At 43.3% G+C, this 20,264-nt stretch overlaps 1 protein-coding gene across 1 annotated transcript in view; it reads right to left on the minus strand.

The window, feature by feature from the left end:
* LOC112218602 (peptidyl-prolyl cis-trans isomerase FKBP8) overlaps positions 1-20,264 on the minus strand; it is a 52,065-nt gene that overhangs the window by 8,058 nt on the left and 23,743 nt on the right. Inside the window, exon 4 of the mRNA XM_024379525.2 lies at positions 6,261-6,478. Coding sequence (XP_024235293.1) covers positions 6,261-6,478 — 218 coding nt within the window. The remainder of the gene's footprint in view (positions 1-6,260; positions 6,479-20,264) is intronic.

Genomic DNA, 20,264 nt, shown 5'->3' on the forward strand with positions numbered 1-20,264 from the left:
CAGGATCCAGTTGCAGAGGGAGGTGTTTAGTCCCAGGGTCCTTAGCTTAGTGATGAGCTTTAAAGTCTCTATGGTGTTGAACGCTGAGCTGTAGTCAATGAACAACATTCTCATGTAGGTGTTCCTTTTGCCCAGTTGGGAAAGGGCAGTGTTTGAGTGCAATAGAGATTGCGTCATCTGTGGATCTGTTGGGGCGGTATGCAAATTGCTGGCCCATGTTGACTCCAATACCTCCCACAGTTGTGTCAAGTTGGCTGGATGTCGTTTGGGTGGTATACCATTATTGATAGACACAGCGTTGCAGTTCAACGCCATCTAGATGACAAATGTGTTGTACGCTGAGATGTCCAAGATGTTGGAGAATATCACAAGTGGCCAGCGTAGGGTTCTTCTTTTGCAGCTGTAGTCAGTCACCAGCTTGTCTAAATTGTCCACCCATCCTTTTGTGGCATTGTAATTTTTATGTTCCTGGCCACAGATTCTCCCATCCCTATGCAGCATACTCATTAGTACCACATTTTCCCCTTTCTTTGGCACATAGGACACTAGGTATGTGTGTAGGCAGTGAACACAGACTCTGAGGAATTCATAGACCTGTTCCATGTATTCAACAGCTGAGTTGGGAGCTATAGCTTGTTTTTTAGTACTGTTCTTACCATAGTCAGCTTCCTCTTGAGGAGCTCCTGTCCCAGTTTGTGCAAAGTAAAAAAGTTATTGCATGAGATGTTGTGGACACAGTGTCACATCCAGGACGACCTGCATCCCTTGGTTCTTTTCAGGGTCTCCTCCATCTGGCTTCCCCGTATACGCTTGCAAGGTCCACCTATATGATAAAGCAGCATCACAGGCAGCCCAGATCTTGATTCCATATTTTAGATGGTATGTACTGCCTGAAGGGGCAGCGGCCTCTAAATGACATAAGCTGCTCATCAATAATAATGTTGGGCCAGGGTTGTACAACTTGTCCCACACTGACCTGATTGCAGCTAGCTTGTCTCTCTGGATAATCCTGGAAATTATGTGGAAGTTTTGTTGCACGGAAAAGTTCTCTGCCAGTTCCTGCATCCCACATGGATTTTGTGGATTCCCCATTGGATCTGAAAACACCAGCAAGGATAAGAACTCCTAAGTATGCATGTAAATGAGTTTGGTCCATCTCCTTCCATCTCTCTCCAAAAACATGCCTTCCCTCCAAATTAGTGCAGTCTGGACGCCATCCGCGTCGGCCCTGATTTTCTGGATGGTGTCTGGGTTGAACAGTTCAAAAGAAGACTTTATGTCCTGCACATCTGTAACCACCATCCGCGTCGGCCCTGGTTGCATCCTTGTCATATTGGCAGCCATGCGGGGTGGCTCATTCCTTGGGCAATTTCACCATTCAATTTTCACCGTTCGACCTCAGCCAGCCACCTTTCAATTTCACAATTTTTTAAATTTTATTTTTACCCCTTTTTCTCCCCAATTTCGTTGTATCCAATAGTTTTTTAGTAGCTAGTATCTTGTCTCATCGCTACAACTCCCGTACGGGCTCGGGAGAGACGAAGGTTGAAAGTCATGCGTCTTCCAATACACAACCCAACTGCTTATTAACACAGCATGCATCCAACCCGGAAGCTAGCCGCACCAATGTGTTGGAGGAAACACCGTGCAACCTTGGTTAACACCGGGCAACCTTGGTTAGCGCGCACTGTGCCCGGCACGCCACAGGAGTCGCTGGTGCGCGATGAGACAAGGACATCCCTACTGGCCAAGCCCTCCCTAACCCGGACGACGCTAGGCCAATTGTGCGTCGTCCCACGGACCTCCCGGTCGCGGCCAGTTACGACAGAGCCTGGGCGCGAACCCGGAGTCTCTGGTAGCACAGCTGGCGCTGCAGTACAGCGCCCTTAACCACCCGGGAGGCACCAATTTCACAATTTTTTGACATCCATATTTTCTCCTCCTGCAGGCTGCTGTTGAGCTAGTTGCTGACGGGCTGGTCCTGAGGCTGGCTGATGTTCAATATCATCCTCTTCTTCCAACTCACTGTCAGACTCCGAATTGACAGAGACATGATCCACATATTCTGAAAATTCTTCATCTTCCAAAGTGGAAGACACTCCTTCCACACTAGCTTCCCTCTCTGCAAAAATTATTTCTAAGGCCCTCTGAGCAGTGATTATTTCTGCCTTACTGGTTGATTGTGGTAAGGAGCCACACATGCAAGGTATTTATTTGTTGGGTCCCTCCCCCAATTTGCACCTGGCTGGAGTAGAGTGTAGGAAAATACAGCATTTTGTTTTTTACAACGTATCAAAATAATGTATTGAAATAATGTATTGTAATAACATTGTGCAGGTTCCCACAAGACATTGTGTAGTTTCACACACTACAAAGGGTAAAGAGTGCGGGAGACAGGCAGACAGGCAGGGAGACAGACCGGTTCTTGGTGCTACATTGAAACAGCAGGGAGACAGACCGGTTATTGGTGCTATGTTGAATCAGTAGGCCCAGGGAGGAGGAAGACAGAAGGTACACAGCAAACCTTGTTGTTTAATTTTTACTTGTTTTCACCTACACACACAATTTTCCACACTTGTATTACCCTCGGGCTCAGTGGACTCGAACAGCACATATGTAATATACATCTGTAGGGTGGTGCACAAATGTAGGGTGGTGCACAAATGTGTTTTCATTGAGGCCAATGACTCTCAGGTTAATAAATTATTAATTGTATCATTTTTCTTTCAGTAAACATTTGAAAATGGGTCCCACAGACCCGAACACAACACAAGGGTTAGTGTTTTGTGTACTCAGTGTATATGCCTACACTATGAGTTTGGAATAATACTGTGAAAATGATGACAATGCTCTTTTAGTTTATGAGAGAGTGGGGTAAGTTGAACAACCCATTGATTCTAGGAAATTATACACACAATTAATTAATAATACAAACATAATAATAATTGGACCTAATATTTAGGAAGAGGTTATCCTTTCTTGGAGTCTGAGAAACCTTGGTGGTAAGCAAGGTTGGTAAGCAAATAACAAGTGGTAAGCAAATAACATTTTGACCAAGTCAAATTCATTTGTTGTGTTATGAGATTTAAGAGATTTGTGTGTCATGATGCTTGTATCTAAACCAAAGTAGATATTTTTAAGATTGTTCTATAAATCATTTGGGTTCTCTAAACCTAGCATGAAAGTGCATCCTTGTAGCTGTGTGGGCTAATATAATTTTTTAAAAATTGGCTTGGGATAAGTTGAGCCAATGGCCATGGGGTACAGTGACTTGCGAAAGTATTCACCCCCCTTGGCATTTTTCCTATTTTGTTGCCTTACAACCTAGGATTAAAATAGATTTTTGGGGAGTTCATATTATTTGATTTACACAACATGCCTACCACTTTGAAGATGCAAAATATTTTTTTATTGTGAAACAAACAGAAAACTTAAGTGTGCATAACTATTCATCCCCCCCAAAATCAATACTTTGTAGAGCCACCTTTTGCAGCAATTACAGCTTCAAGTCTCTTGGGGTATGTCTCTATAAGCTTGGCACATCTAGCCACTGGGATTTTTGCCCATTCTTCAAGGCAAAACTGCTCCAGCTCCTTCAAGTTGGATGGGTTCCGCAGGTGTACAACAATCTTTAAGTCATACCAAAGATTCTCAATTGGATTGAGGTCTGGGCTTTGACTAAGCCATTCCAAGATATTTAAATTAATCCCCTTAAACCATTAGAGTGATGCTTTAGCAGTATGTTTAGGGTCATTGTCCTGATGGAATCTCTGGAAGTTTCTTGAGGTTTCCCCTCAAGAATTTCCCTGTATTTAGTGCCATCCATCATTCCTCCAATTCTGACCAATTTCCCAGTCCCTGCTGATGAAAAACATCCCCACAGCATGATGCTGCCACCACCATGCTTCACTGTGGGGATGTTATTCTCTGGGTGATGAGGGGTGTTGGGATGCACCAGAAACAGTTTTTTCCTTGATGGCCAAAAAGCTCAATTTTAGTCTCATCTGACCAGAGTACCTTCTTCCATATGTCTGGGGAGTCTCCCACATGTCTTTTGGCGAACACCAAATGTGTTTGCTTATTTTTTTTCTTTAAAGCAATTACTTTTTTCTGGACACTCTTCCATAAAGCCCAGCTTAAAGTGGTCCCATGGACAGATACTCCAGTCGCCGCTGTGGAGCTTTGCAGCTCCTTCAGGGTTATCTTTGGTCTCTTTGTTGCCTCTCTGATTAATTCCCTCCTTGCCTGGTCTGTGATTTGGGCTACATCGGCCAAACCAAGATAATGCTGGGTTAATTATGCACCACCCAGTAGAATTCCCAATCACAGCCGGTTGTGATACAGTCTGGATTCAAACCAAGGTGTCTGTAGTGACGCCTTTAGCACTGAGATGCAGTTCCTTAGACCACTGCGCCACTCGGGAGCCAATGGATGAGCCAATGGCAAGTTGAGGAAATGTAAGTGTTTTCTTCCCAGGTGTAATGCAAGGCAACACCAGGGCCTGGCCTATGTTAAGTGTAAACAAAAAAGTATGAAGTATTTGTTAGGTGCTAAGTCTGTGTTAAAGTCCCTTAGAATGATAAAATGGAGTAAGTTATGCCAAGAGATCACTTTCTTTGGACAAGCTATGTTTTAAAATACATGTTTACATGAATTCTGATTATTTCCAGGGATATACAACATCCTGAAATATAGGTAGATATCTTTGTTAGAAATAATACTATAGTTGCCTTGATGGATTGCTCACCTCACCCCACTCTCCCTAAGAGCTGTTTGAAAAGACTGCTTGAAATTTCAGCCTGTTATGGTGGGATGTAGTTTTGGCTTGCCTGGTAAATTAGTTTATAGACCAATAAGAGTTTCAAACCTCTCTGCCAATAACAGCTAGTTTTCAATGTTCCCCTCCCCACTGAGACAGACAGTTCTAGCACAATTCTTGCTAGAGAAATTGTTATTTGCAAATAAGCTATTTTTGTTTCTTTTTGACAATTTTAACATATTTTCAGTCTCCGAACAGTGGTGAATGGAAAGATATATCTGTTACACAAACACCATAAACTGTAATGAGTTTTGGCGATTGTCATTACGCCAGAATTCATGTGTCCACTGCTGTCTGCATCTTGGTGTTGGCCACTTATCTCTGCCTTGGAAAAATGTCTTCTTGTCAAACCATATCGCATTTTGGAGCATAGGCTATACCACCTGTTTTCAAATCCATATGCTCATTTTTTATGCCTTTGACATTTGATTATTATTTTTTACTTTTTATTTAACATTTATTTAACTAGGCAAGTCAATAAAGAACTAATTCTTATGTACAATGACGGCCTACCATTAGTTTAAGATATTTGAGGGATTGTTGTTAGCAGAGCTATGTTAGGATCTAGATTAGGGGGATGGAGCAGCTATTCAAGGATTTACAGGATATTCTAGCGACAGACAAGGTTGATTCATCTCGCTCAGATTCCAGGAGTGTGGTTATGCCACTGTGTATTCAAGTGTGAATGGTGACTAGAGACATTTTGATGCAAGTTTTATATGTTGTATTTATTTATCTGACAGAAAGCCAGCATGTGATCCCAGCATGTGATCCTTTGCTTTACAAAAACACAATGCCTTATGCCAATACATCGTAGTGCAATGACTGTCTGTGGTAATCCCAAGAGAAACGTGTATATATCTGTTGGGATATGCAGTGATAATTCTAATGCAGATATTCAATGATGGTGTTATATGCCATCTATTGAATTTCTGAATATTCTTTAGCGTTATCTCACCCGCTCATCCGGCAAATTCACAGTCTTGTTGCATCGAATATATTCATTGCTTATTAAGTGCTGAGGAAAATGTAACCATTGGCCCGTCATCATTGATACATTTAGAGGCAGCCCATGCTCTTCTCCTCACTGACTCATTTCTGTCAAATGTCTCTCTTGGGTCCACCCTGCCTTTCCAGCAATTAAAATGATTAAGGACCTTGAATTAACATGAAAGTTTATTAGGTTTGATTACCATAAGCATTAACAATAACATTTCTCCTGACAGTCACCTCTGGTGGATGTGCCTCCGCATTACGATAGTATGATTAGTGCTGAGATAGTCTCCTCATGGCTTAATGCTAGTCCATCATGCAATTGGGTATTGGAAATGTGGAAGCTGTATTTTTCTGTATAAGTGTGCTAGTTATAAAAAATCTGTTTACTGCCATGCGCGTGTACGTGTGTATGTAGCAGGATGCACGTGATGAAGGTAGGGATTACCTTTAGCGCGTGTAGTAAGGACATCCAGAGCCATCCAGTAGGCCCTGGTAGCCATGCTGTACTCCTCCCTCTGGAAATGGAAGTTCCCCCGCTCTCGTTTCTGGTTGCCGATGCGTATACGGTCAGACATGGGGAGAATCAGGGGGTCGGGCTTCTCTCTGATGTTCAGGAGTTGTAGCTGGTAGAGTAAGGGGGCCCAGGCTGGAATATCAGGCTCCCTGACAAAAAAACAAATACACACACATAAACAAACCTTCAATCACACTCAGACTGGAGCAATGTGGAGAGCCTCAGACAATGGGCATTGTCTAAATATCTTTGATTGTCACACATCCTTGTGTGTAAATATGCTGGGTCAGTGCATGTAATAGCTTGTATGTAGTAGCTCACAAAAACATTTGTTCTGAAGTCATTCTCCACGTGCCTTCATTTGCTAATATCACAACTAAATTCTACGTTGTTTTGGTTACATCTTAATTGATTGGACTGCGTATTGATCGGTGACTTCACCTGCAATATATATATTAGTAGACACCCAATTTCTGCTATCTGGTCAATAGGGAACTGGTACTGTTAAAATGTGATATATTCCTGTCTTGTTGAAAAGTTAATGGTCATGCCACATCCTTAAACAACTAAGATGTTTGGCTAATAAAGGATACTTGAAAAAGAAGAGAGGTGCGCACACTGAATGCTCCAGTTCGTCACCTTTAATGGACAACGTTTTGATCCTTCATGGATCCTCGTCAGGTCATATTGGATCGAAGTGTTGTCCAGTAAAGGTGGTAAATTTGGGAGCATATTCAGTGTGCGGGTCTCTCTTCTTTTTCATATTCCTGTCCATTCACACTCGTTTTGACAGCTGTTCTCTCCCAGGGCAGTGTTGCTTCAGTGAATTAAAGTCTAATATTTAAGTCAGCATGAGTACTTGGGTTTGTGAACTTGTGAGGGTATTCCAATCCCTCAAAACTGGCAAGAAATGTAATCTGGTCCACCTGTGAGTTACACCTGTGAGTTACACCTGTGAGTTACTGATTGCTTCAGCTTACTCAAGATCCACTCAGAAGGAACGTTAATTTGGTTCTCCAGCTGATCATATGGTCCCTTTGACCCCATAGCACACAATAGAGTATAATCATTAACTGGGTAACGGCTCTGATTCCGATGTGTGCACACATGCATGACATGGGCTCTCTTAATTTGGTGATGTTTAGCAGAGGGAGCAGTAGGTTGAACTTAGTGGAACTTATTTTGGTGGAAAGCTCCACAATTCCCATACCATATGTGAACATCTAGAAGGTACAGTGCACAGCCCTTGCTTAATTATAGTACAAGTGGTAAACCCCCTCTCATTATTGTCCAGCGTTCAATCTAAATACATAATTATCAGGTGCCATTCTGATTCATTAGCTTCCTAAGTATGTCAAGGTCATACTGTATGCCAAAATAAATTAATAAAACTCACTTCAATTTAAAAAAACGGAAATTAAAAAAGTAGGGGATCATATTCGAAAATGCAGTTCTAAAAAGTATTGTTCTGAAACTAAGCCTGATACTGATAAGTCCAGTTGTCATTGTTGCAAGGGGATAGCACTGTGGTGTGTCAGATCATGAATTATTCAAACAGGTTGTGTCAATTACACAATGTATGTCTGTCTAACAGAATTAGTATAGCTCCAGTCACTGTGTGGCTGTATCAGGAGGTAGAATCGGGTTACCTTTTCACCTCTCCACCCAAGGGACAACATCCTGTGTTATGTGATGCAGGAGCATGTAGCAGATGAGCTACAGTATGGCCTTGGAAACATGAGATGATCCCTTTGCTTGGGACTGGAGGAAGTAGGGGCTTTGGATGAGTAGACAAAAAAAGAACTAGCTGTCACGTTCTGACCTTAGTTCCTTTATTATATCTTTGTGTTAGTTTGGTCAGGGCGTGAGTTGGGGTGGGTAGTCTATGTTCTTTTGTCTATGTTGTATTTCTGTGTTTGGCCTGGTATGGTTCTCAATCAGAGGCAGCTGTTGATCGTTGTCTCTGATTGAGAATCATACTTAGGCAGCCTGTTTTCCCCATTTTGGTTGTGGGTGATTGTTTTGTGTGTATTCCTTACAGAACTGTTTCGTTTTTGTTCTCGCTCTTTATTATTTTTGTCATTACAGTGTTCAGTTTATTTTGTTTATTAAGATGAACACTTAACACGCTGCACCTTGGTCCTCTTCTCCTTCACCAGATGAAAACGGTTACACTAGCTTTGTGTAGATTTCAGACTCCACCATTAGTGATGCTGACCCTTTTCAATGTGACTAGCTCGTAGATGGTGGAGGCTCCTCAGAGGAGGAAGTGGAGGACCATCCTCCTCATTGAATTTCATAAAAATAAAAATTGTAAAACATTAATAGATAAAACTATACTAAATATAATCACGTCACCAAATAATTGATTAAAACACACTATTTTGTAAAGAAGGTCTACTGTAGCCTCAACAGCACTCTGTAGGGTAGCACCATGGTGTAGCCGGAGGACAGCTAGTTTCCATCCTCCTCTGGGTACATTGGCTCATGTTTCTCAACCCCTTCCATAAACTTACACAGTAATTATGACAACTTCCGGAGGACGTCATCCAACCTATCAGAGCTTTTGCAGCATGAACTGACATGTTGCCACCCAATAAAAGGATCAGAGAATGAATCTAGTACTGAACGCATAAACTACAGCTAGCTAGCACTGCAGTGCATAAAATGTGGTGAGTAGCTGACCATAAGAGAGAAAAAGACAGAACAGTTTTGATCAAATTTCTTTCTTTCAAAATGAAGAAGCAAGAGAGAAATAGAGAGAGAGTGCCATTTTTTCACTTACTTAGCTAGCAAATGCAGCTAGCTAGTTTAGCCTACTGAAACACCCTGCTCAAACAGAGGGATGCTATGCTAGCTAGCTGGCTATGATTTTCCAACACAACACTGGAACTCTTCCAAGTCAAGGTAAGCTTTTTCGTTTGACTAATTTATTGCCACCGGGGCCCGCCAGTGTAACTGCTTACTGACTGCACACTGTAACCTTACTGCTTGATTGTAATGGGTTTACTAACTCATTAGTTCTATAAGTTATGCTAACTATGACGTTACCTTCACTAATATGATGAGAACGATGTAGGTTGTGTCTAGCGGTTTGGTTTGGAAAGGTTTTTTCGCCTGGTCATATACAGCTGATGTGTTGTGTATTGAAGTCCACAAGCGAAGGGAAGAGGTGAGAGGAGGAGAGTGCATAGGCACAAGACAGAATACAACGTGGCTGCTAGGAAAGTGAACTGTGTTCACGTGTGATCAGGGGTGTATTCATTCCACCTATTCTGTTTTTTTAAATAATTCTTAAACGGAAGCAAAGGGAACAAAAACGTGGATAAATATGCCTGAATTTGTCCAATAGAAACTCTCTATTGCAACTGTTGGACTAATGATTACACCCAATATCAGCTAGATGCAGGTAACAGTCCGAGGCGGTATTGAATGTCACTGTCTGTCACCTGAAAGTTGTCTCTCGACCTGTGTGCACCTACTGTACATTTTAAATGTTCATTCATATGCCAGGTTGTAGCAATCTCATGATGCGTATAGGGAAAATGTGTGTGTCATGTATTAGCCTAAACATATCAATGTTACATTGAACTGGGTGAATGGAATATGAATGACAGTCATCCAATATGCTGTAATAGAAAATAATTGTCCTCCCTCATCTTGAACGGTACTGACCGCTACTGCTCGTAGAATATTCCGATTTAGTATATGTAGATGTATAGCTGAATTTGATCACAGCCATGCTTACTGTAGGTGAACCCACAGAGCCTAGGTCCATGCAATATTTATCGGACAGGACCCTTCGAAGAGTTAATCTCCCTTTCGGTGTCTTGGGCAAGTGTCCATAAGCACAGATGTGAGATGGAATGTATTCACAAAGTGAATGTGTTTATGTTCTGCCTGTGGTTTTGAAACATTCAAAGTTAATTGGGCTATTACTGGAAACTGTAATAAATCCCAAATGGCTTTGATAGGTTGGATATACTGTATTGTTGTTTGTCCTTTTTGTTGCGTACCACAGAGGAAGTATCCTTTCATGATCTGCCATCAATCTGTCCACCACCTTTCTTGACAAGTCCTCACAGGCATTATATTTATTTAATGCAAATGTGAATAGTTGATTTATTTTAAAAGAGCACAACAACTCATCTCATTGCATTCCACCTTCATATGGGATTTTCTTCTCATCCTGATCACACATTCCACCTTCATATGGGATTTTCTTCTCATCCTGGTCACACATTCCACCTCCATATGGGATTTTCTTCTCATCCTGATCACACATTCCACCTTCATATGGGATTTTCTTCTCATCCTGGTCACACATTCCACCTTCATATGGGATTTTCTTCTCATCCTGATCACACATTCCACCTTCATCTGGGATTTTCTTCTCATCCTGGTCACACATTCCACCTCCATATGGGATTTTCTTCTCATCCTGGTCACACATTCCACATTCATATGGGATTTTCTTCTCATCCTGATCACACATTCCACCTTCATATGGGATTTTCTTCTCATCCTGGTCACACATTCCACCTTCATATGGGATTTTCTTCTCATCCTGGTCACACATTCCACCTTCATATGGGATTTTCTTCTCATCCTGGTCACACATTCCACCTTCATATTCTCATCCTGGTCACACATTCCACCTTCATATGGGATTTTCTTTCATCCTGGTCACACATTCCACCTCCATATGGGATTTTCTTCTCATCCTGATCACACATTCCACCTTCATCTGGGATTTTCTTCTCATCCTGGTCACACATTCCACCTTCATATGGGATTTTCTTCTCATCCTGGTCACACATTCCACCTCCATATGGGATTTTCTTCTCATCCTGATCACACATTCCACCTTCATATGGGATTTTCTTCTCATCCTGGTCACACATTCCACCTTCATATGGGATTTTCTTCTCATCCTGATCACACATTCCACCTTCATCTGGGATTTTCTTCTCATCCTGGTCACACATTCCACCTCCATATGGGATTTTCTTCTCATCCTGGTCACACATTCCACCTTCATATGGGATTTTCTTCTCATCCTGGTCACACATTCCACCTCCATATGGGATTTTCTTTCATCCTGATCACACATTCCACCTTCATATGGGATTTTCTTCTCATCCTGGTCACACATTCCACCTTCATATGGGATTTTCTTCTCATCCTGATCACACATTCCACCTTCATCTGGGATTTTCTTCTCATCCTGGTCACACATTCCACCTCCATATGGGATTTTCTTTCATCCTGGTCACACATTCCACATTCATATGGGATTTTCTTCTCATCCTGATCACACATTCCACCTTCATATGGGATTTTCTTCTCATCCTGGTCACACATTCCACCTTCATATGGGATTTTCTTCTCATCCTGGTCACACATTCCACCTTCATATGGGATTTTCTCATCCTGGTCACACATTCCACCTTCATATGGGATTTTCTTCTCATCCTGGTCACACATTCCACCTTCATATGGGATTTTCTTCTCATCCTGGTCACACATTCCACCTCCATATGGGATTTTCTTTCATCCTGATCACACATTCCACCTTCATATGGGATTTTCTTCTCATCCTGGTCACACATTCCACCTTCATATGGGATTTTCTTCTCATCCTGATCACACATTCCACCTTCATCTGGGATTTTCTTCTCATCCTGATCACACATTCCACCTCCATATGGGATTTTCTTCTCATCCTGATCACACATTCCACCTTCATATGGGATTTTCTTCTCATCCTGGTCACACATTCCACCTTCATATGGGATTTTCTTCTCATCCTGGTCACACATTCCACCTTCATATGGGATTTTCTTCTCATCCTGGTCACACATTCCACCTTCATATGGGATTTTCTTCTCATCCTGGTCACACATTCCACCTTCATATGGGATTTTTTCTCATCCTGGTCACACATTCCACCTCCATATGGGATTTTCTTCTCATCCTGATCACACATTCCACCTTCATATGGGATTTTCTTCTCATCCTGGTCACACATTCCACCTTCATATGGGATTTTCTTCTCATCCTGATCACACATTCCACCTTCATCTGGGATTTTCTTCTCATCCTGGTCACACATTCCACCTCCATATGGGATTTTCTTCTCATCCTGGTCACACATTCCACATTCATATGGGATTTTCTTCTCATCCTGATCACACATTCCACCTTCATATGGGATTTTCTTCTCATCCTGGTCACACATTCCACCTTCATATGGGATTTTCTTCTCATCCTGGTCACACATTCCACCTTCATATGGGATTTTCTTCTCATCCTGGTCACACATTCCATGAAAATCCATTGACCAGGATATATGACAGTCACTGAGAATGTATAAATAGACAAACTAGAACAGTGATTTGATTCTATTTGCTGTGTAGTTTTCCCTTTCTGCTCTTAACTCACTCCATTTCACAATAGTCCAAAGGCTAGCCTACATTACAAGCTGTTCAATACACCACCTTTATTGAAAAACAAACAGCTACTCAAACTGGACAAGAAGGTCATTGTGCCAAAGGGGTCCAGTTAGGGTAATTTCACTGGTTGAGATAAACTTGCTAAAGATGGTTGTGTGTAAATTGTAATAGAGGATAGTTTACTGGGGAATTCCTCAGAGAAAAATTGGCCTGTTTAACAACATGTCCCCTTTGTTACTGTGGCCTCTGTGCATCTTTGTTTCAGAGAATTTCACAGCAACTGTTTCCTTTCCATTTTAATTTTGTTTCGTAGGGAAGCTAGGAACTATCTTTTGTACTGCTATCAAAATTGCATCACAGGGTCTCCCGAGTGGCGCTGTGGTCTAAGACACTGCATCACAGTGCTAGAGGCGTCACTACAGGCTGTGTCGCAGCCGGCCGTGACCGGGAGACCCATGGGGCGGCTCACAATTGGCCCAGCGTCGTCCAGGTTAGGCGAGGGTTTGGCTGGCCGGTATGTCCTTGTCCCATCGCTCTCTAGCGACTCCTTGTGGCGGGCCAGGGCGCATGCACGCTGACTTCAGTCACCAGCTGTACGGTGTTTCCTCCGACACATTGGTGCAGCTGGCTTCTGGGTTAAGCGAGCAGTGTGTCAAGGTCGTGGCTCTCGACCTTTGCCTCTCCCGAGTCCGTACGGGCGATGGGACAAGATTGTAACTACCAATTGGATATCACGAAATAGGGGAGAGAAATGGGGGTGAAAAGTGAACAAAAATATAAAATAAAGTGTATCATAGGCCTAAAATCAATGAGCCCTGTCAGTCATGTCAGGAGAAAGCTGCATTGTTACTTTAACTTTCCAGTTATTTCTTATTACACTGGGTGTAAAGCAGCCTGTCAGTCCTGTGTATAGATAAATATAACACTTGGTACCTAAACTGGTAATGAAGCTTACACAGTGCATTAAGGGAGACATCTGTTTTATCTTGGTGGGATCAAGATGAATAGCCTTTAAACAATCCAATCCAAACAATCCAATCACAACACCATGATCAGCAGGCCAGTCTCAGCCACAGCACAACCTTGTTATTTCTCTGCTGACATTTGGAGAGGAAGTAAGCCATATCAGGTCATGGAGGGTTTTACAGGATCACACAAAGGCACAAGGAGAGTGAATTTAATTGAGTCTGAACTGTGAGTCATTGGAAATAATAAATAATACCTCCCCTGCCATCGTGATCCTGGAGTAGGTGACTGCATCTCATGGTTTCCAGAGAGGGACAGCTAATACAACCACTTTGCTGGAGGATGAGTCATATTTTATCAATGCAGGCCTCTCATCAGCCTCACGATGAGGATGCAAACTCAGATGACATCCCTAACACATGTATCCAAATGCAGGCATGCACTACTCACACACTAACCTACACACATGCATGCACTACTCACACACTAACCTACACACATGCATGCACTACTCACACACTAACCTACACACATGCATGCACTACTCACACACTAACCTACACACATGCATGCACTACTCACACACTAACCTACACACATGCATGCACTACTCACACACTAACCTACACACATGCATGCACTACTCACACACTAACCTACACACATGCATGCACTACTCACACACTAACCTACACACATGCATGCACTACTCACACACTAACCTACACACATGCATGCACACTTGCATCCGTTGCAAGGTATTTGGGTCTGAAATTGAAGCCATATGCTGTTTCAAAGAGGTTTCTCAGAAAAAGGGTTATCATCCTCGTACAGGATTGATCTTTGGAACAAAATATAATTAAACACAGTTGCCAAAGGTTTTCCTCTTAAAGGTGTGATCACTACCATTTACTCGGTGGTGCAGAATTATAGCAGATCTGTACATTGTGCTTCTTAAACATACGTAGCTACAAGGCACTACCTATTGTGTAGCCTACAGAGAGCTAAAGTTCCATCAACCTAATTTTTTATCACCCCAAAATATGAATGGCTGTGAACTGCACCTACTATCCTCAAACAAACAGGCAGTGCCAGAGACTTGTCAGATGTCATTTGAGATCCCAACATTGTTAAATCTCCACTGGGTTAACAGTGTCACACAGGGCACTAGTGATTTGCCCCGTAGCCGGCTCAGTTAATGATCCCCCGGGGCCTGATTAGTACAAGACAGGAAACACAGGCTGGTCAGTGGAACAAACTCATCTGAACTAACCCAGGCTCTGGCCTCCTAATGAAATTTGAACCTGGAACCTACTGGGGTGAAGGCAACTCTACACACTCCTTTGAGGCTAGGCTTAGCAGAGCCTTGCACACAACCGATCGCTGTTGTAGCCTAAAGATGCCATTAGATCCCCTCACACATATACTGAAATGGTTTTGAAGTCCAAAGCCCAGCAAAGTAAGCCACCCACCCACAGTTAGCCACAACAAGAGTATATGTGTTGTTGAGAGTTTGTTAGAGGTTGTTATTGGCAGAGTTCAGAGAAACTAGGGTATATAGCCTATATAACCTTTCTACAGGCTGATTGGAGTTGGCAAGCCTTGAGATGTGATGGGGTCATAAAGAGCCAAGCAGCAAAGAAGAACACAGTAACTTAAGCCCTAGAAGAGTTTAACTCGTCGGGTAGAGTTAACCTTTAGGACTGACCCTATTCTGCCGGTCAACATCTGAACCGACACTGACTGACCTGAGTGAGGGTGGGGTAGAAATTATAAGAGATGTTGGCAAAATATTTAGCTGAAGCAGCAAGTCTGCTAGTGGTGCTGAGACAGAGAAGGGTTGAGGGAGTCACATTGACAGGCTCATCTGGCCTGGGGCTGTTCAGGCATTTTCTCTCTCCATCAAAGCGTGTAAGGATAGGCAACATTTACAGTAAACACTCAGCATGTTTTCTTAAAACACGTGCAGTAGTATAAGTGACATGTACTGATAATCAAGGCAGAGTAATGTTTTCATATACAGTAGTCACGTCACTAGAATGTGTGTAACCCCTGCCATGCCATAGTGTTTGTTTGGATAATGTTCCTCACTTATGGAGGCTTTGTTTTGATTTCCTCTCTCCCCGTGTCATCTCTATGGGATGCATGCATCCGTGACTGATCCGTTTGACTCACAGAGAGCTGCAATGCAAATTTAAATATTTCAATGTAATGTTTATAGCTCTTAATGTAGCTGACCCATTATGTTATCTGTCAGGCAGACACCTTATCAGTCAGAATAAAGGAAATAGATCTGTGGGGGAAAACAGAAGTCCATTTGACGTCAGGCACTTTTAAATTACGTTTTTAAATGATGGAAATGCCCAGAAATTGCCTCACCGTGGTTGCTATGTAGATAACCTACAATAGTATGCTGTTAATAAAAATAGATGTGTTCTAATAATACTCCGTGGAGGATTTATGAGGCACTCTAATGTTGTAAAAAAAAACTCAATTGGATTGGTCACCAGACATTAATTTGCTTCTGTTTTGCATTTTAGAGAGACTTGTGCAGCTCTGGACATAACACCAAAACAAACACACAAAGGTGCTTATCTCTAATCCTGCCCTCAGTGAAACGTCACAGCTGTTTTTCTGCCTCAGCGGTTCATTTACTGCAAAACAGTTCTCTGCTACTGTCTACGATACAAGGACTAGCCAACGTTTATTCTGTCAACTACGTACCTCTAACTGGGCTGCTGCCTCTGTGTGTTTTTACTATATTGTGTAATTTTATTCCCACTTCCACAAAATCCAATGAGGGAGGAAACAGCAGGGATCAAGGGTAGGTCCTGCCCACTGCCTGGGGGTGAGCTCTTCAAAAGTCCTCATATAATCTGCAGCAGGCCTCCTCAGCCTGTTAAAATGAATCCAATCTCAGGCCTGGGGCTAGCTGCAGTGCTTACAGTAGCTTTTTATAGGCATTTTTGTGTGCCGGGGCATCTGAGAAGAGCTGGTGGAGGCAGATTGCTAAAACCACAGCGATATTATGACTCCTCTGTCTGGGGTTTAGAGAGACATGGGTCAACACTGTGACTAAAGGGGACTATTTTCAGACAAGACTGATTTGAGGGTGCGTCTCAAACCGCAGAATGAAATGAAAATGTGTGATGCAATGTGATGATCACCCTTTTTATATGTGGAGGTCGGGTCCCGCAGATGGCATATTTACACGTCATAAGCCACAGACCCGGCGCCAGGATGAAGTGACTAAGCTGGGTGTACACACCATGATTCTGGCCACAATTTAGCTGTCCCAGACAAGTTATTGGGATCGGAGACAAAATCCCCATGTCGTTGCCTACTCGGGGCACATGGCCATCACCGATGCTCGTTTAATGTGACCGAGCCAAAGGCAAAATCTGAGGGCTGCCGATCCTGTCTTTGAGCAGTCCCAGACACCCCAATATTTTCAAACATGTTTGATTCTATCGGCACAAAATCTGCAATGCTCTTGTAGTGTGAGATGTGTTACGACAAGTTTTGGAGAATGGTGATCAGCAATAGCCAATGAGAGCTCGCCAGAGAAGAAGCCAGTGAGATGATGATGTTGTTTCGCTTGACCCAGAATGAGTAGACTCTCGAGTAAGAGCGATGACTACTAGTATGCGTCTGTACTTGCCTTTAACCAAAGCCAAAGTGTCAAATCATTACAGCTCTGAAGTTCACAAGTAATGTTTTTCAATTCAAAATGTTGGCTAGAAATTTCAACTCTGTATGGCACGATTGAATGTCTGACTGAACTTGTATGAGGCTACTTTGAGCCACAGGTCATTTTAGCTATGTTAACAATCTAATCACATCATCACATCTGAATCTTGTAGTGTGTGACACCCCGTCTGTGCCAGATCATTTCGTGTGCGCAGCACTACATTGGCAAGACAAAAAACTACATGAAAGACGATCATTAAATGTGAGAGGATCAGCGATGTTAGGATTTTGAAAGTCGTGTAGTGTACACCAGGTATAAGGGGGCAGTTAAAATCAGCACAATTTCTTGGGGTTCTTGCATTGGAACTATATTGATATCACAATATACCATAATAAACATAAAGTTCAAATGCCGAGACTCCGAGATCATTAAATGCTTAAGAAGTGACAGGTTGGCAAGAAATCTGCAGCCTTTCTCCACTGGGCTGTATCAGAACAATGAAGAGCTCCCTACCCAGTAAAGTCCATTTCAGTAATGAATATAGGCTACAAGATTGATAGGCTGTTTAAAATAGGTAAATGACCCTATGTGAATGCAGCCATACACACATCGGTTTTACCAAAATAATGCAAACTAAATGCTGAAAGCCTAGTAGCCTAGTTACAGTATTCATGCATGCAATCAAAAATACTGAATAGCAGTTTGGCTTAGAATACCGACACAACTGCAAATGCAAACAAATTAACGCGAACAGAAAAAACAGAGGTACCAAAATATCAGATCGATAAAGGCATGACACAATCTATATTTAGGCTAGTTACATTAATAGTAAAGAAAAGATTAATAGAGATCTAAATAAACAAAACATAGCCTACAAACTATTACAGCTGTCTTGCCAAAAAAATAGGTTTATAGGCCCGCTTCAAACATGGCAAACCAGGCCACTGAAGAGTTCAGCAGTACGTTGTGATATGGAATAATACACTTCCGTGAATCAAATTTGACCCACATAATCAATCAAGAAATGCCAACCTACCATAAACACGTTTTGAATACGTACAGTTCAATTTACAACCACGAAAACCAACAGGCTACCAGGAAAAAACAGCCAACAGGCTACCAGGAAAACCACAGCTTGGGTCAGCAGCTTGGGACCACGTGAACAGAACCTTGGGAGAGGTGAGTGCAGACGGGGGAAGCCAGGGTGCTGTAACCCCGGATAAAGTGGATATAAAAGTTGACAAATCCCAGGAAACATTGCAGTTGCACTCTGGACGTAGACTGGGGCCAATCCACTATCGCTCTCACCTTCCCTGGATCCATCTGTACACTCCCTTTAGCGATGATGTAACCCAGGAAGGGGATGGTGGAGCAATGAAATTTGCACTTCTCTGCTTTCACAAAAAGCTGGTTCTCCAGGAGGCGTTGGAGAACCTGTCGGACGTGGAGCACATGTTCTTGGGTGGAGTGGGAGAAAACGAGGATGTTGTTGAGGTAGTCGAATACAAACCAGTTCAACATGTCGCAGAGAACATCATTAACTAGAGCCTGGAACACAGCTGTAGTGTTGGTAAGGCTAAATGGCATGACCAGATACTCCTAGTGACTGCTGGCCGTGTTGAAGGCAGTCTTCCACTTGTCCCTTTCCCGTATCCGCATCAGGTGGTAGGCGTTCCGTAGGTTCAGCTTGGAGAATATGGTGGCCCCCTGGAGTGGCTCGAAGGCCGAGGAGATGAGTGGTAGCGGGTAGCGTTTCTTCACCGTGATGTTGTTAAGGCCCCGGGGTCATTGCATGGGCGCAGGGTTTTGTCCTTCTTCTCCACAAAGAAGAACCATGCGCCGGCAGGGGGGCAGAAGGACGGACGAACCATGCAGCTAGGGCGTCCTGACATACGTAGGTTGATGGGAGTGGTGTTGTGGGTGACCCAGCCTATAGAGCACCCGTCCAGCACTCTAACGTCCATGGGAATGGAGAGGGGCTGAGTGGTGATGCCCAGCTAGGACACCAGGGTAGCGTACATAAAGCTCTCATCGGCCCCAGAGTCAATGAGTACCCGGAGAGATTTGGGCTGGTTCCCCCATAGCAAGATGGCATGAAAAGGGGTGCAGGTAAGGGTAGAGGAAAAGTTATCCGCATGGCCCACCAGAGTACTTGCTCCTACCGGTGAGCCTGGTCTTTTAGTGGACAGGCAGACAACAAATGACCAGAAGTCCCGCAATACAGGCAACTCTTAGTGTGAAGCCTGTATAGCCATTCGTCTGGGGACAGCCTAGAACTGCCTAGTTGCATCGGCTTGGGAAGAGGTGAATCGGCAAGACTTTGGAGACTCTCTGGGTGAACTCGGGTAGCCTCGGGTTCTCTCAGCAACAGAGCCATCGGGGACTTCCGGGATGCCTAGGAGGCGAGGTGGAGGCCTTGGGTGGGCGAGTGAAATCGAACCTCCTCTCATTCCTTCACTCCCGTAATCGCCCATCAATCAGAATGGCCAGAGCGATGAGATCCGTCGGTAGTTCTCGGGCTGCAAGCTCATCCTTTACTTCCTCCGATACTCCGTGCAGGAACATGACGAAAAGTGCTTCCGGGTTCCAGGCACTCTCAGCTGCCAGCGTGCGGAAATCCACCACATAGTCTGCCACACTGTGGGAGTCTTGCCAAAGCTGGAGTAACTTCCAGGCAGCCTCTTTCCTGGATCATCAAAAACCTTCTTAATCTCCAGACTGAAGCATACGGCCAACTGTTGTTCCCATACCCATACATAGACCAGGCGAGAGCCCTCCCGGACATCAGTGTGATGAGGTGCACTATCTTAGAGTGGTCCGAGG

Source organism: Oncorhynchus tshawytscha, linkage group LG19, assembly GCF_018296145.1.
Source record: "Oncorhynchus tshawytscha isolate Ot180627B linkage group LG19, Otsh_v2.0, whole genome shotgun sequence".
Taxonomy (NCBI): domain Eukaryota; kingdom Metazoa; phylum Chordata; class Actinopteri; order Salmoniformes; family Salmonidae; genus Oncorhynchus; species Oncorhynchus tshawytscha.